Source organism: Lepisma saccharinum, chromosome 1 (genome assembly GCF_977018435.1).
Source record: "Lepisma saccharinum chromosome 1, izLepSacc3.1, whole genome shotgun sequence".
Lineage (NCBI taxonomy): Eukaryota > Metazoa > Arthropoda > Insecta > Zygentoma > Lepismatidae > Lepisma > Lepisma saccharinum.
This window is the reverse complement of record NC_139229.1, coordinates 191567252-191580778: the sequence shown is the minus strand read 5'-3', so window position 1 is coordinate 191580778 and position 13527 is coordinate 191567252. Positions and strand designations below refer to the sequence as shown.

At 36.2% G+C, this 13527-nt stretch overlaps 1 protein-coding gene across 3 annotated transcripts in view; it reads left to right on the top strand.

The window, feature by feature from the left end:
* The window catches only part of LOC145977841 (mediator of RNA polymerase II transcription subunit 25-like), a 74611-nt gene that overhangs the window by 21643 nt on the left and 39441 nt on the right, over positions 1–13527 (top strand). For all 3 annotated transcript variants that reach the window (XM_083110174.1, XM_083110166.1, XM_083110169.1), the window contains exon 7: positions 5804–6417. In XM_083110174.1, the coding sequence (XP_082966300.1) occupies positions 5804–6417 (614 nt within the window). The remainder of the gene's footprint in view (positions 1–5803; positions 6418–13527) is intronic.

The window sequence follows — 13527 nt, the reverse complement described above, 5'->3', positions numbered from 1 at the left end:
AAAGCAGTTTTTTTTTTTTATCTCATGTTTTGCAATAGTATGAAATTAGTTTTCCTGGATTTTGCTTAACCAATAGGGTAATTCAGACTCAGGTTCTGTTGGAAAATAAAATATAAAATTTGATGTGGCTCAGTCGGTAATGCGTCTGATTACCATGCTCAAGGTCCCGGGTTCGATCCCCAGCCGGTTCAAATCCGGGAACTTTTCTAACATTGGAAGCGGCCCCGGCATCGAATAACATGGCTACCTGGGGGAAACCCTGGGGGGTAAAGGTGGTCAGGGGCGTGATGCTGATCACATCACCCCCACTCACGACCGGATCAAGAAAGTGTGGGGCGTTACCCCCACACCCGCTATACGCCTTCATGGCATGGTACTAAGCACAGGGGAGCACTTTTTTTATAAACAGTATGCAATTTTATTTTACTAAAGTTTAACACCAGACTTAGCAAATTGTTCTTAGTAGCTAACTCTTTGAAAATATTGAAATGTTTCATACAAGTGTTACCAGCCATGTTAAGTCAACATTAGCATCCAATGTTTCACCGTCCAATGACAAATTCATTGAGTTCTTGACATGATGTTTACATTGTCCAACTAGAACTTAATTCATCCTAGAACTGATTAATTCATCCTAGAACTGAAGAAACTCAAGGTTTCTCCTAAGGATAAGCTTATCATCTTTGACATAGATTTCCTGTGAAACACACATTGAATTTTCTAGGAAGCCACGTCCCAGCAGCCTTAGGTGATCTATTTTGCCACATGCTCACTTGCTCATATCTCCTCTACAATAGAAACTATTATGAATGATCAGACAGAGTTGCCATCTACCTGACCATCTATTGTAAATTTTTACATGGAACATTTTGAACATGAAGCCCTGAAGGACACCTCACACGTACCATCCTGCTTGTATAGATATGTGGATGACACATTTGTCATTTGGCAACATGGGCTACCAACGTTATACAGCTTTCTGGAATTTCGACAACTGTCAACCCCACATCATGTGCACCATGGATATAAGGAAGATGGTTGTAATCTATTTCTGGATGTTCTAATATGGTGCGAACTGGATATCACACTCTGACATAGTGTGTGTAGAAAACCTGCATCGATTTGTACCTAAATGCCCATAGGCATCATTAGGCACCATTTTGAACACTCGATGTCACAGGAGCGACCCTGGAGAGAAACTTCCCATTTCAACTGAGTGAACCAATCACATGACAGAGTGTAAAAGCTCCACCTCCTCATCCACATATATAATATTTCCTGATTGATAAGAGCAATGCATGCACTCAAATCATTGGAATCTAACATTGGCTTAACCTGGCTTATAACCTTAGAACACTTGTTTGAATCACTTTGCATAGAACACTTGTTTGAATCACTTTGCCAGGAGAGCTACCATTTCTTTATGAAATTTTGTGTTAAAACCTAACATGCCAAAAATACCGTAAAAGTAAGTGGAAGAATCACATGCTATTTATCATCATGTTGCCGCAAGTATGATCTATGTTTTTAATATAATTTTGATGTTTTAGAGTATATTTCATGACAAATATGGTACTGCAAATACTTTCCTAAGAATGCATTAATTCCTCTATCTTGTAAATTTGATAAATTGAAGTTACATCCCTCTTTGTCTCTCACGATGAGTTAATGCATAGAAAATGGAAAGGTGATAGAAACACTCGTCAGATACTATGAGTAATTCTTTATTTTCTTGCACTTCTGCTGTACAACTGCATCTGATTTGATAGATATGTTTGGCCAGGTTAGTGATCTGGTGAGGTTTGGAGAACTGGAATATGCACATTAGTTTGACCCACTCACTATCTGATCAGAAGTCTCTGGATACCTGTCCTGAACCATAGTCACATTTTTCCCAGAACACACTCCCAAGTATTGGCCATTAACAGGGAACGGATTTATATGTAGTAAAAATGTGCTAAAAATGTAAATACATATTTATTCATTTTCACCAAAATATGGAGTTAAATATGGAGTTAAAATTGTAAAAATTTACCTTTTTAATAATATAAGACACTACATAAAATACAGTCTCGGCATTGTAATTATTACCGTGATTGTCTTGAAAAATTGTTGTTTCTGGCACTGCTGTCAGGCACGCAACTAGTAGCGAGGTGGGGTTCCAACGTTGCCATAATCAAGTTTAACAACCAGGAGCCAATGCTTGAGCCCTCATTCTCTATTGCTGAAAACAATTGTAAATGAACAGGAGTTTCAAATGTTTTGCAATAGTAGAAGCAAAGACTTGGGAGGTGTAAAATTGAAGCAAGCAAGCAAGAAAGAAAAACATTATTGTACGCATGACAAAAAACTTGTAATTAATTGGAGAATATAAAAAAGGTTTTAAACTTTCGTTTGTTTAACTTTGCCTTGGACTTTTGTCAGTTATTCACAAGAAATTCACCTAACTCTTTCGTTCACATGGGGCATGTAGTTATTACGCGAATATGGAATATATGTTGAGAAATGTTCTGAAATATGCAAATAAAACGTAAAAATAACTAAAATATGTAAGAAATATGATCCAAAACTATTGTCTTAATCTTCGTGACATAAACATAAATACACATGTCAAGAGTGGAACTTCATTCATTCCACGCAAAATCACCCAGAGCAGGTTGCTTCATAGTCATGGATTTGCTTGATTTTTTCTTACTCATAGATACTTGACCTCCGCCTTACACATCTTTTCATTCATAATAGCTACTAACTGACTTAGTGTGCCATTTGCATGATGTGATTAATAAATACAATAATTTTTGTTACATGAGAGTGCATTAAAAGAAAATAGTTGTTTGTAACCAACAAGACAAATTTATCTTTTTTGCTCAAATTCCCTCTTATCCATGGAATATCAATCTTTTTTTTTTTTTTTGTGCTGTAAATATCAAATTTCTATTAGGTCCCCCATCAGATATAGGGGCTCAAATTTTGAAAAAATGAAAAACTAACATTTTCAAAGAGCCATGACTAAAAGAGGAAACCAGTAACAGAGCTTAAATATTTTCTGCTAAAGCTTTCGATGTACAGAGGTTGTTAGCTTTATATCCGACCATTTTTGATTCAGTGCTGCCACCTGGCGTATCATGCTGGAACTATGGGTCTGCTGACGGGAGCAGTGTTGTCTGACCTTGTAGGTGCGTGAGTGTTGGTAGTGAATGTTATCAAATGGCGCCGAAAGTCAACCAGTATTGGGAGGGTTATGTAATGGCCCTTTTCCATGCTACGTTTTCATACGTACGCATTGTGAAACAGTCTCGGGAGAATGGGTTAACACTCGGGGTGACTACTGCGAAAGCTATTGTGGCCCGTTACACACAACAGGCTCTCCTTGCAAAACATTCACCCACCATAATCACCAGGAGAAGGGCTGCAAGCAAAGTGCTGCTGTAGTGTGAAGGGGGATCCGTCTATTGGAGTGCCAAGAAAATCCCCCGACTCAACGTGATATTGCCCACGGATTTCACCTCGCATCGTCAAATGTGAACAAAACAATTCGCAAGTGCCTCAGGTTGAAGTGTTTGCGGAAGGCCCATGTACACCACCTTCTACCTCGTCACATTGCCAAACGTAAGACGAACTGCAGGAAACTGTATGAAAAATACCTGGCAGGTTCCAAATGGAAGAAAGTTGTCATAATGGATGATTCATATGTCCATCTCACTGCTGGTGATCACATACCGTGACATTGACGGCAAGGGGAACGTGACATTGTTCGTCAGTGCAGGGAAAGTTTCCCTCGTGGCTTTATGGTTGTGATGGGATTCGGATGTGAGGGTAAGTTGATGATACGCAAGGTGGACAAAACGTGAAGGTGAATGCCAGATACTGCCAAGACTTCATTCTGACACCTATCTATCGGAGAGACATCCCACAATTGTATGGAATGGACGCGGACCAGGTGATGATCCATATGGTCAAGGCTTCGAGTCATACCGCCAGAACATCACTACGTTTTTATCAGGAATGGCAGAGGAGTTAGGAATTTGTGTCATTCCATTTGAAGACATTCCTGTGAAAAGCCCAGATGCCAGTCCAATGGATTTTTGCACATTTGGACTGTTGAAATGACTGTCTTCAACATTGCCGCCCGTGCACCCTGGATGGTCTATGGAAAGCTTGCAGGGAGGAGTGGGACAGAATTCCCATGCCTGTCCTGTGCCGGCGCTTGGCTGCAATGGAAGCTGTGATGCCGGTCGATAGTCCACAATGTTGGGGATCCAATAGAACATGATCGGTGGTGGTGGTGCGGTATCTCTTAAGGTGAGTACCTATCAAAAATGGTCGGATATAAAGTGAACTACCTTCTGTATATGTCTCCTCTAAAAAAAATTACAGCTCTGATGTGATATTACTTCCCTAATAAAGAAAATCCTAGACTTTGATTTTTCTTCAAAATTGATTGTCTGTTTTGGCCTTAAATTTCAGTCTTTTGCATTTAAGATTGTGAAAAATGGTAAGGAGTTGAGCTGAGTTGGTGTTTCAAGTCCACTTTATGCACAGTAAGGCTAATCGGGACTGAACCTACATTTAAAGTAAGTTCTGCACCACTATGTGCCTCCACCAATGTATCAAACCCGGGACCCCTCGATTACAAGGCAATGATGCTATCACTGTGCCATCGGGGAGCTTCACGATATTGAGAAAAATAATATGCAACTCAAGAAATCGTACAGTTTATGAAGATAATTACTTCTAACATGTTGTGTGTTTTATACTGTTTCAATAGTAGAATAGTTATTTGGTGCGAATAGTACTACTTACCCGGAGAATGATAATCTACATAGGCATCCTGCCACCATTATACTCATTTAGCGTGTATTGCGCTCTGATTCGGGACCACTTGTAACTGTTTGCATATATGTTGTTTACCGCTGCACAGGCGTTCGTTCTTCAATCTGGTCACAAACTACTCAAGCTCGAAACATTGTTTGGATGCAACGGCAACACCCAACGCCCAACCTGCCTGTTGTTGACCTGCGACTGCTAGGGGTGGAAAGACTGCTCCCTGAAAATTCCGAGAAACATCAAAGTGCTAGGTTCCTACACTGACATCCACTATAGCTAGAACCAGGAGTACGAGAAAGAAATGTATTGTTTGGGGTTTGTGCCACTCACATTCAGGAACAGTGTTTCAAACTGAAAGCAAAATTTACTGAAACACTATTTTGCAATATTTGTCATGAAAGTAAAATTCTCAATAAGTGTAGAACAGTTTGCTGGGGCCATGTGAATGTTTCGGGGGCCAGTGTCCCCTCCTAACGACGGCACTGTACTGGACTGTAACATCCGTGTGATGTCTAGGCTTTAGTTTAACATTGCAATGTGTCCGGGGTTTGATACCCGGTGGAGGCACATAGTGGTTCGGATCCACTTTAAACTGTAGGTCCAGTCCCAATTAGCCTTACTGTGCATAACGTGCACTTAAATCACCAAATCAATCAACATTGCAATGTGGTGTCCGAATACTTTTGATCAGATAGTGTATTTGCAGTACATTCTAACAATTTTCTTTTTGTTCTACTTGACTTGGATTATTATTATTATGGTAGTAATGAGTCTGTATTAAATTGGATTGCATGATACAGTATTGTACTACCTTTACCATCCTCATCATAAATCACTCTATCTTGAAACTTATCTATTAGAACTTCCAGTGATTCTGTATTAATCTGTGCTGTTATATTAATCCATCCCTTAATATTATTATTATTTGTCTATTGCTGCAGTTTGACTATTTTTGAAGCTGTTTATTCTTTTGCAGTTTGAAGGAAAGGCCTATAAGTCCAATACCGAATCCACCCCCACACCAACCATTACCAGGTGCTACCAATCCCGCTGCCCCTGCTCCAGGGGTTACGATGCCAAACCAGCCCTCCCCAGTGGCTCCAGCCATGGACATTCCAGTTACAACTCCAACAAGCATATATCGACACCCACAGGGATCTCCTATTCCTCATCCTCCTGCTAACACCGTACCTAGGCCTCAAGGAAACCAAATGGGTGCCAATCCACCAATGCAGCCTGTGAACCAACCACCAGTGTTCAGGGTGAACGTGCCAAACCAAGCTGTCGCTCCGAGAGCGACGAACCAAATGCAAACTGCAATGCAACCTCAAGGCGATGGTCTTATGCCTCGGGGACCAGGTCCAAGATGGCAGTTCCAACCTTCAAATCAAGGCATGCCTCAAGCAGGGATGATGCAAGGGTCTATGCCACCGCAACCCTTGTATCCAGGTGGCTTTCAGCAGATACGGTCGTTTAATCCTTCTGGTGCATCACCTTCAACGACACCTACAAATAGTGCATTGATTGACCAGCTTATAAGACCAACTATTCCAATGAACAGCCAATTCCCTTCAATGGAAAACACAATTGGTAATGTACTTAAAACTTCTATTTTTTTTACCTTCTATAGCATACATGGTTCTTGATATGACCTTTTCGACAGGGATTCATGTAACATTGTTTATATATTTAATTTTTGTTCATTTGTTCACGAAGTGTTGGATAAACTTGATTTGAAAGAAAAAATTGTGCACCTAAAATTTAGTTAAGAACATGTTAAAGCATTACAGAATGTCTGGAAAATGTGTTAAAGATAACTGAAAACCAAGAAAAGGTGATGAATTTGTTTTAAAATTATTATTTCCTTAGGGGTTACCAAGGGGAAGCTTGTTACATGAAATCGAACCAGGTACAGTGTTTGATACAGCTACACAGATTTCCTTCTCAATGTTAACTTATCCATCTGTGGATTTTATTACCACATGGCTTATTGCCACATTTTCAAAGTTATTAAGTCTGGAGCTTACAAAGGTAACACTTTCACACCAAGGAAAATGATTTATTTTATTGTTATTTATTTCATTCTTGAAAAATGTTCGTTTATTGAAAATATGGCTTATTAACTACAAATGTTGCATTTCGCAATACATTATCATTTTTGTTACAGCTGCAGCATCCAGGAAAGTTGTGATGCATGGTTTGAAAAACCCTCAGGTACCCTGTTTGTCACCTTGGTGACCCGAGTACATTGAGTGGTTGATTCACGTTCTTGGCCCCAAAGATTCTATTCTTGAAACTCAGTCTGAGATTCTGAGTCTGAGATGTTCCTCTGTGAGTGTGTCTTCATCAATTTCATCTTATCATCATCCACCCAGCTGCACTTAGTCTAAAGAGGTAGAAAAGATATGCAACAATAAGAAATATACAAATACCATGCCCTATTGACTTGAATTATTTGTTTATTTGAACACTGTTTTGAGGGAACACCACTTCACTTACCTTCAGGTTCAAACAGTCTCGAATGGCAGGAGTACTGGATAGTTTCTAAATACAGGGTTGCTACGCATCTGGAAAACTGGTAAATGTTGGGAAATTTTGCACATCTTCTGGAAGTTTGGGGTTTTTGGGGATCAAGAAAAAGAATGAGTTGCTCAGAATAAACAAGTGGTTCATTTTCACTTCCTGTATTCAGTTCTTGTGATTCCACTCACCAAACAGATTTAGTTTCTCTAATCCTTTGGAATGTCGGTCGGGAATAGAATTATGGTTCCTTTGAATTTCGGTTCTATGTTTGTTCACTCTTTGATCTAATTTCTTAAATTTGTTGTGCCCAAATCGTTCCAAGTCTCTAAGGCAAGTCGATTAATGGCTAAAGGCTGGAGCTGCAAGGCCACAATTTGTTCTTTCCAATAGGATGAAATGAAATAGGCTTCTATCATCACTGTTTTAAGTTTGATCTGATGAATGTATCCCATTGAGGCACACCAGAGGGACTAGCATATGCTCCTGCCTGCTGGTAATAAATGCAACTAATACATGGTAATAATTACAGCTGCAATAACTTACTTAATACAAACAACTTTGAAGATATAAGCTTTAGATATATGTTTATTTTGAATTACACATTAATTGATATTGTTTGCCAGATGTGAATGTGGATATATGTGTTTCATTTGGACCTGAAAATGGTTTATCAATTTCAGACAAGCATGCCTTTCTGTGGGCATGGTGTTTGTTTTAGTAGAATATTGGAATTCTTTAAATAGTTACTTTGAAATTTGATCATAAATTAATTGCAAAAACATTGTAAATATTACATTTGGTGGCATCAGTAAAATGTTGGATATGATGAATTTGAACGGATAGTTGAGTTAGGTTTGAGGTACTGCTACTCTAGTAGCAGTGTAACCTTGCCTTTCTGTGAAATTTGTATTACTGATCCATGTTTTGCATTAAATTTTTTGTATGTATTGGGAGAAATTATGACTTTTAGCATTGGTTTGATAGAGAACAAAAAATGAAAATTTTATTGGTAAAGAGTTCATGTATATAGTAATGAGAACTATAACACTGCTCCCGATTGGTCCACCATCTTTACCGGAACCCTCCATCTCCAAACACATATACACCGGGTTGACACTCATCCCTTCACTTCTACCCTGAAGATGATGAGTGACGCTAGCTCTTGAAAGCTCAAAATTCTTACCACAACTCACCTGGTCGATAGACCGAAAGAATCTTTCCTTCATTTGTCGCCAGGAAAGCTTGAAGACTTACTTCAACAATCATAATAGTATTATTTTCCTGTAGTTTACGGTTATTACAAGCATAAGAAAACAGTTTTTCTTTGTGACGTTTCAGGAGAACACACGCTCCTTTCATCAGACATTTATTTTCATTTTGACTAAAGATACAGTTATAACAATGGTTAGTAATTTTTTAAACAAAAAGAATCTGTTATAAAATGGATGTTGTCAATGTTACATTGTTGTAATATAGCAACTTAACTGTGAAAAAAGCAGTCTGTTTTATTTTTATTTCAATTTTTTTTTTAATTATGAATAAAAATATCATCAAGTAATTCAAATTCATCATTGTTTTCACAAAGTCTCTTGATGTTTTCTGTTACATTAAATTTTAAAGATGGTGGCTTACTCCATTTGTGAAAAAGAAAACTCCATACTGGATCTATGTTACCATTTTCATTATTTAATTTATTCCAGTGTTCTTCTGCAATGAACGAAGCTTCCCAGACATTCAACTCTGTGTTTCCTATTAATCTTTTTAAAACCCTTCTTCGATGATATGAGTTGACAAACCTGTTCTTGGGTTTAGATTTATAATGTCCAAATCATGTTCGTGCCATCTTATTGCCATTTTCCTTGCTGTTTGTCCCACATAATCCTTTGAACATGAACAACTTATATTATATATTCCTGTGGTTTCCACATCTGGTAGAGAGTTTCTCATTTTGAATTCATTAAATGTACATTCCAAACTTCTTGGCGATTTAAAAACAATTTTGAAATTAAAACTTCTAAAAATTTTTGCAATTTTATGTGAGAATCCCTTGTGGAATGGAATGCACACAAATTTCTTTTCAACTGATTTTTCATATTTGTCTGTATTTCTCTTTTCCTTTAGTTTTCTTGCGACTTGTTTTTTGATTTGGTTTATTCTGTTAGTGTGAAAGTCATTTTCTTTTGCTATATTAAAAAGCCTTTCTTCTTCATTTTTGATATCCTCATTATTAGAACATAGTCTTTGTGCTCTCAGGAAAAAATTTAAAAATATGTTATCCATTGTTATACGCGAATGTTCTGATTTGGCATGGATGTATTTTTCCCCCGCTAATTTTTTCCCTATGGACTGATTTTTGAATTGTTGAGTCAGTTGTCTTAATTTGCAGATCAAGGAAAGAAATTACATTTTTATTCATGGGTTCGCAAGTGAATTTTATGCGACGATGTGATTCATTTAACAATTTAAATACGTCCATGATGGTGTTCTCATTTTTAGCAATAATTAGCACATCATCTACTTATCTGATGTAGAGTTTGATATCCGCACCTATCGCATTAACAATTGGAGATTCTATGTAATGAAGGAAAATGCTGGAGATGATTCCGGATACTGGGGTTCCCATTGATAGACCATTATTTTGTTGATAGATTTTGCCATCAAATATAAAGTAATTGTAATTTGCACATACAGTAAACCATCGAACCATTTCCCATGATTCTACTGGGTTAACCTTCATCTCAATAAGCCATCTATGTAATGCATCTGTGGCACCTTCTATTAGGACACTAGGATATAAATTTTCAACATCAAAACTTGCAATACGATACTCATTATTAGAAACAATATTTTTTAGTTTCTGTTTCACTTCATATGCATTTTTAACACTGAATGGTGTTTGTTGTTTAATTATAGCAAGTCTTTCAACTAAATATTTGGATAGTTTGTATGCAGGATGTGTGAAAGTTGCAATGATGGGTCGTATTGGAGTTCCCGGTTTGTGAGTTTTTGGTAGTCCAAAGGCAATCGGCAGGGTTGAATTTTTGACAATGAGTTTTTTCTTCATTTCTCTTGGTATCGTGATACTGCTTTCAATTACTTTCTTTACCTGATTTATTATTTTAGTTATAGGGTTTCGAGAGGTTTCTGTGATATTGTTTACTTTGAAACATTCTTCCATTTTTTCTTTATAGTCCTTAATTTGGATAAGGACAGGTTTATTTTCCTTGTTCGATTTTATTAAGAAAATGTCGTTTTCTTTCAACCAGATCTTGAAACCATGAACTTTTTCCCCCAACCTTATATGCTCTTTCTCCCGTTCTGTGTATTTTGGACCTCTGTTATTTCTTCTGTTGTATTCAAAACTTAACCGTTCATCAAGAGCATCATGTGTGAGACTTCGTAATTTTCTCTTTTCCTCCTGATCATCTAAGAAATTCAGTGCTTTCTTTATTGAAATCACAAAATCTTCCTTGTGTGTATAAGCACTACCAACTGAAAATTTTATTCCGAATTGAAAAATTTCTATATACTCATCAGGTACCTCAATATCCGTAAGATTTATAAATAATCTGTTGTCAATGTTCTTAGTTTCTATTTTACCAGTGACATTAACTGCTTCCCTTCTTTGAATTAGCGGGGGAAAAATACATCCATGCCAAATCAGAACATTCGCGTATAACAATGGATAACATATTTTTAAATTTTTTCCTGAGAGCACAAAGACTATGTTCTAATAATGAGGATATCAAAAATGAAGAAGAAAGGCTTTTTAATATAGCAAAAGAAAATGGCTTTCACACTAACAGAATAAACCAAATCAAAAAACAAGTCGCAAGAAAACTAAAGGAAAAGAGAAATACAGACAAATATGAAAAATCAGTTGAAAAGAAATTTGTGTGCATTCCATTCCACAAGGGATTCTCACATAAAATTGCAAAAATTTTTAGAAGTTTTAATTTCAAAATTGTTTTTAAATCACCAAGAAGTTTGGAATGTACATTTAATGAATTCAAAATGAGAAACTCTCTACCAGATGTGGAAACCACAGGAATATATAATATAAGTTGTTCATGTTCAAAGGATTATGTGGGACAAACAGCAAGGAAAATGGCAATAAGATGGCATGAACACGATTTGGACATTATAAATCTAAACCCAAGAACAGGTTTGTCAACTCATATCATCGAAGAGAAGCATTTGATTAAAAAGAGAAGGGTTTTAAAAAGATTAATAGGAAACACAGAGTTGAATGTCTGGGAAGCTTCGTTCATTGCAGAAGAACACTGGAATAAATTAAATAATGAAAATGGTAACATAGATCCAGTATGGAGTTTTCTTTTTCACAAATGGAGTAAGCCACCATCTTTAAAATTTAATGTAACAGAAAACATCAAGAGACTTTGTGAAAACAATGATGAATTTGAATTACTTGATGATATTTGGATTCATAATTAAAAAAAAAAAAAAAATTGAAATAAAAATAAAACAGACTGCTTTTTTCACAGTTAAGTTGCTATATTACAACAATGTAACATTGACAACATCCATTATATAACAGATTCTTTTTGTTTAAAAAATTACTAACCATTGTTATAACTGTATCTTTAGTCAAAATGAAAATAAATGTCTGATGAAAGGAGCATGTGTTCTCCTGAAACGTCACAAAGAAAAACTGTTTTCTTATGCTTGTAATAACCGTAAACTACAGGAAAATAATTCTATAATGCAAGGAATGCGTATATACAAGAAAAACAATCATAATAGTTTTCATCTTTAACATACTTTCTACCATAACAAAGGAAAATTTCTTCACATTGAAGTAGCTTTTATCCTTTAGAGGACGGATCTTCTCGTGCGTGGATAAGCACTCTGAGTGGAAAGTTTACAATTTTTTCTTTCTCCCCCCCCTCCCACAATGACATGGCTTTGAGTGGAGGTGAAATTTATGCATTGTATCTTCCAATAATTAAAGTTATTGGATGAAAAAGAATAAAAATTGTATTCTGCGTGCCTCTTTGGCCACCACAATAGACCAAAGTGAATGGAAAATGTAGTATGTGGCAGTGGTACATTCCTACAACCATGCAAAGTTTTGTTGATAATAGGCTGATACTTCTTGGAGAACAAAATAATAACAGTGTATAAGAGTGGCAGTGTTACGGAACAATTTCCAGAATTCCGCTCCTAGTGTCAGCCCTACAGATGCTGGAGTTATCCCATTTTATCAGATCTATCCCATTATACTCAGAGTGAAACAAAGGACTTTTTCAAATAATAGGAACAATGGATATTTTGCTTCGTATTTAATACTTCCATATGTATACAAATAAATAAAAAAGGTGTAGCCATTTGCCTTTAAGAAATTTGATTTCTCCTTTGATGTAGCCAGTCCCTGTTATTTTAGTAATAATGAAACTTATAACTAGGGCTTGGAAGTTGATGACCTAAATATGGTAAAAACTTACTCAAAAATAATTTTTGCTCTGAAAATCAAAGCTTGATTTTTTTAATAAATTACAAGCGAGTAGTTGAATAATTCGATAAAGCCTGTTTGGTGGTTTAAGCTACTGACGCAAAGGGAATTAAGCACTAATGTAGTTTTCTTTATTTTTACTTCAAGTTTACTTAAAATATACCTCCATGATACTGTAGTTGGCCAGCATCTCAAAATATAGTTGTGTTTTGTGTTCATCAGAATATATATTTTTTAATATTGTGACTAATTTTACTTTAAAACTACAGATTAAAGCGATAATATAGGCCAGCAAGGAAACCTCAAAGTAGGCTTTACACAAGTATTTTAATCCATTTCCAAATATTTCAGTTAAGAAAAATATAGTGATTTTCCATTGACCGTATTTTTGATTGATGTCGAACTTGCTAAAAGGACTATGTCAGGAAATTTAAATATGGAAGTTTTGCTAGTAAATGAATTTAAAATTCACGAAACAACAGGGGAGAAGAAAAATAAATTTAAAAAATGAAGAAAAATGCAACAAGAAATACTGAAAATGACCTAAAAGCCAAAAAAGGTTGAAAAATGCAAAACATAAACAGTGTTTTCTTGTTTTAACTAAAGGGAAACCGCTTGATATCAGGTTTAGTATTGTTTTCAAGGCTCAGAAAAAATATGATTTTTCATTAACTTCCGAGGCCTACTTATAACTTCAAACATGA